Below are 4,514 nucleotides of genomic sequence, written 5' to 3'. Positions count from 1 at the left end.
ATGTTTAGGTACATTATAGCACCTATAATTAATTGAAATTAACATAGAAAGATTAAAAACAAATGTTATAAAAAAAAATAATAGTGTATCAACTATTATTACAGCTGTTGGTTTTTTTCTCCAGCCTTCCCTTAGCACTGGTGAGCCATTTTCCTATAGCTGTAATTACCTCATCATCACAGCAGCTTTTGAACTTTGACTTTTTGATAGCCTCTAAATAACAGAAAAAGTTTAATAAACAATTATTCTAGGTTATGTCTAGGTATATTATTATACAAAAAAAAATATTTTAATTAAATTACCAAATATTGCTTTATTTATAGATAAAATTGAAAAATTATTTTTATTTCTTAGTCCGTAGTAAGTATATTCAGTTAATACTTTATCTGTAAACACCTTTTTCAAAATTTTATATATCATATTTGGCAATGATTTTCCACCAGTTCTGGCTAATTCACACACCTATAAAATAATTTTAAAAAAAATCAATATATTGATTATAGCTGGTAATAATTAAAAATCTTACAATAAGTTTTTGAAAAGAATTGTCTGATTTCATTTTGTCTTCCATATAATTAATTCCGTTTATATCAGATATTGGCCAATTTGACACAAAATAATCTATTTCAAAATTACTTTCATCAGCTGCAGCTGTCAGAGATCTACTAAATTGCGAGTTATTAAACAATTCAAATAGTTCTTCCTGTCTATTAGATATCTTGCATACCTCTACTTTTAAAAATGCCAAATAGTTTATAATAGTTTTTTGAAATTCTATAAAAAAAAAAAAATACATTTAAAAAATAATAACAATAATTTATAATCATATAGAAGTACAATCAATTTTATATACTTTCATTATTCGCAGTCTGCAATAGTGATGAAGAAATATCCTGTTGTATGTAAGAATAATTTGAAGTATCAACTGAAAAATAAAAATCACAATATTTGTATTAAATATCACAAACATAAAAATAAAAATTGAATTGTGTTGACATTTTAAACGTACTAGCTGGGTTTGGTGTTTCATTTTTTTTTTTTTCGTTATTATTGGTGGTAGGTAGTACTACCATTTTTGAAGAATTTATAACATGTTTAAAATTATCAGCTGCATTATTTGACTCATCATCGCCATAATCTAACAATAAATAAATTAAAATTCTTTAAATTGTAATAACTGCGTAGATTATTCAGTAAAAATATATTAAAAATGCATAATTTACCGTTCATCAATTCATCACGATCAAGAATATCTGAAAAAGTAAATTAAAATGTTTAGAATAATTGAAGAGGAAAATTTCTCAAACATCCAAATTAGTTTGAAATGTTTACAATTTTAATATACAATTCATATTATATTATGTAATTTATCACTTTTATTGTTATGTTATATCACATATTATATTGGACCTATATATTATGCATGTATAAAATATTAAAATACCTGATATATCAAATAAATTATTATTCCCATCATCATTTTCAAGAAGAATATTTTGATTGGTAATAAGTGATGGATTGTAATCTTTATCAAGATCAGCATCATCTGCAATTGATGCTATATAAATAAAATAAATAAATATAGATTTAACTTATTTGGTTTTTTAAACCGTAATATATTATAGTCATTATCAATATAATTAAATGATATTCATTATTGAATAACATAGACTCACAAATCTCTGAAGAACATTGATCATTATCAACATCATTATTACAATCAATTAACGGTGACATACTGCAGTTGGAAGACTTATCTTTCTTATTTATTTTTTTTTTTTCATTGATGTTTTGTTTCTTAAATATTTTTAAATCTGGCGAATCTAATAATGTTGTATTCGGTCTTTTTAAAGAATTTCCTGGTGTTTTAGCAAAGGTTGATTTTCTTTGTAAATCAGTAACAGATGCTAAAACAAACAATAAAATAATATGTGATATAATTAGGGTTTTAAAATTTCATGAATACAGTGTAACAATATAATTAATATTATGAATTTGGAATGTACAACAAATAGATATTTTTAAAAGCAATGATTTTTTTATAGTTAGGTCTTATAGTTAAATTTCATTATGTTTTTTTTTTCAGAAGGTGTATTTACTACCTGACGGTTTTGAAAACTTGTTTTGTTTTACTGTGGTGGTTGTTGATTTTTTTGGTTTGTAACTGGTTGTTTGAACATCAAAGTCATCCAGATCAGAAGTATACAGTCCCCGTTTTGCTTTGTCTAGTGCATCAGTAAATGATACTATAAAAATAAACAAAACATAAATATCTAATCCTATTATATTATTAAATATATTTAATAATATAATAGGTATAGGTACCAATTATTATCCATTTAATTATTTACATAAATTAAACTTACATATGTTTGTTGAAAGCACTCGACAGTCATAATATGAAAAATCAAATCCATTAGGCCTTGTTTTATTTGCTCGATACTTGGCAATTAGCGAATCATTATTTGGCCATGCGCATTGAGTGCTATTATGATTAAGCCAATCCGTTGGAACGGGCTCCACTGAATCATCGTTTATAAAGTGAACAATGGTCCACATTTTTGATATTTAATATATCTTAGTGGTTAACTTATTAACTGCAACTATTAGCAGGTATAACAGGTACTATTAAATACAAAATAAAAATTACTTAAATTGATGTAATTAATTGTTTGACAAGAATATTTTTAAATTAAAATAATAGTAATCATATGAATTTATACTTATAATATTAGTACACATATAATAGATATCCTATTATTAAATATAATACTATCACTAAAATAAAACATTTTTATAAAATAAAAGTATAAAAATAAATTTCCCTATCAAGGTAAATTGATATAATGTTGAATGCGAGATTAAATGTAAAAATTAAAAATTAAAACTTGCAGGATACCTACAACTTGAATTAAGTTATTTAAAAGTTAATAAAATAGATACTAGATTAGGTGGGTACTTAGAATGATGCATTAATAGTTGTTATTAAAATGAATGATTGGATAAGCAACATTCAAGTCGTTAATTGTTAGGATCATATATTTAGTCACCACATCTTCAATATTCCAAATTCTTATTTGCTTAGAGAATTTTTCTACTTTATAAATGCCTAGTTTTTCACTTTTTAATGGTTTGGAAAAAAAGCTACCAATTTTTTCAAATTGTCTTCCTAATAGAATCAACTTCTGTAGATCTTGACTATAGCAAATATTTAAGACTTTAATAATTATAAATATATTTTCTATTTTCAAGCCAACATATGAATTAGGAGCAGAATGGGTTTTAATTTGAATTTTATCTAATAATAGTATTTTATATTGAGGAGAAGAAGTTCCGTCTATTAGAGGACCGTCACTATGCAAATATTGAAAGTTCTGGTTAAAATCATTTTCAAGTTTATCTACTAAGATGTTGGGTTTGAATTGTTCTTCACACCTTCTCACCACTTGTTGTAGCGGTTTATCATTTTTTCGAACCATTTTTTTTAAATGGCTCATATAATTTTCAAATTTAAAACAGCTTACTGTATCAAGGGACCCATAGTTATCATAATCTTCAACCAAATGAATTAAGGCATGTATATTAGCCGAAATAAAGTGTTTTCCATATAAATTTCCAAACGTTTGAACAAAATTAATCATTAGTGATTGAGCAAAAGATGATAAATTATTGTAATTAGGACTTAGAAAGATAATCATCGCTACGTGTAAACACAAAAAATGTTCATATAATTCTTTAGATACAATTGATTGAATAGCTATAGGCCCAATATACAATAAAAATAGCCTAAACTCAGTGGCTTTCCATCTCGGTAATTCTTCTAAAGATCTTGGTTTTCTTGCAAAATCATTAGGTATATTATATTTTAAAGACAAAAAGTCTTTCTGAAATTTCTTGATCAAATTGGGGTTTATTTTTTGTTTATTTACATCTCTACCTAAGCCATCTCCTCCTTTCCATAACATGATCATTTTTTTCATAGCACCAAGACATACAACATGCATATAGTCTAAACTAAAAATTCTTTACTATATTAAGAGAAGGGATATTTAATATTTCTGTTGTATCATCACAGCTACTATGATATTGTCGTTGAATTTTATTAACAAAATCATCATGAGTTCTTCTAAGACATTCTGTATCAGGGAAACAAACTCTTCTAAATAAATATTGACCTTGAACTGTGCACCTAGTGCATGAAAAAAATCCCGTATGTGATTTTGTCTTAAGCAAAAACGATTTAGCTGGCATATCGCAACAAAAACAATCAATAACTAAATCTTTATGAACTGTGGTTAAAGTTTCATTGTTGAAAATATCTACATCAATACCATTTTGAATAAGGGCCTTTACTTCATCAACAAAATCTTTAATATAAATATTACTATCACCAGGTTTGTTATGGCCCCAATAAATTCCAATAGGAAAAACAGTTTGATTGGTTTGCCTTATGTAACCTAGAATCGGCCAGAAACAACTACCAGAACTCTTGGCTAATGGTAGGCCGTCTATTC

General features: G+C 25.7%; 2 protein-coding genes and 1 long non-coding RNA gene across 3 annotated transcripts; 1 reads left to right on the top strand and 2 right to left on the bottom strand.

The window, feature by feature from the left end:
• On the bottom strand, positions 1 to 1,314 carry LOC107883556. The gene is made up of 6 exons (XM_029492464.1): positions 1,224 to 1,314; positions 1,010 to 1,138; positions 854 to 925; positions 527 to 774; positions 303 to 462; positions 1 to 213 (listed from the first exon to the last, which is right to left on the bottom strand). The coding sequence occupies exons 1-6, from the start codon at positions 1,228 to 1,230 to the stop codon at positions 89 to 91; spliced, it is 741 nt and encodes a 246-aa protein (XP_029348324.1). The 5' UTR covers positions 1,231 to 1,314; the 3' UTR covers positions 1 to 88.
• Positions 323 to 2,200, top strand: LOC115034925. The gene is made up of 3 exons (XR_003840137.1): positions 323 to 360; positions 869 to 902; positions 2,087 to 2,200. It is a non-coding gene; the product is annotated as an uncharacterized LOC115034925 (long non-coding RNA).
• Positions 1,461 to 2,695, bottom strand: LOC115034924. The gene is made up of 3 exons (XM_029492465.1): positions 2,367 to 2,695; positions 2,103 to 2,246; positions 1,461 to 1,907 (listed from the first exon to the last, which is right to left on the bottom strand). Exons 1-3 carry the CDS (start codon positions 2,557 to 2,559, stop codon positions 1,588 to 1,590), a joined length of 657 nt encoding a protein of 218 aa, XP_029348325.1. The 5' UTR covers positions 2,560 to 2,695; the 3' UTR covers positions 1,461 to 1,587.
• Positions 2,696 to 4,514: the final 1,819 nt, after the last annotated feature.

The sequence above is a fragment of the Acyrthosiphon pisum genome, unplaced genomic scaffold (assembly GCF_005508785.2).
Source record: "Acyrthosiphon pisum isolate AL4f unplaced genomic scaffold, pea_aphid_22Mar2018_4r6ur Scaffold_21547;HRSCAF=24217, whole genome shotgun sequence".
Lineage (NCBI taxonomy): Eukaryota > Metazoa > Arthropoda > Insecta > Hemiptera > Aphididae > Acyrthosiphon > Acyrthosiphon pisum.
Note: the sequence above shows the minus strand (reverse complement) of the source record. Positions and strands in the feature narration are given on the sequence as shown.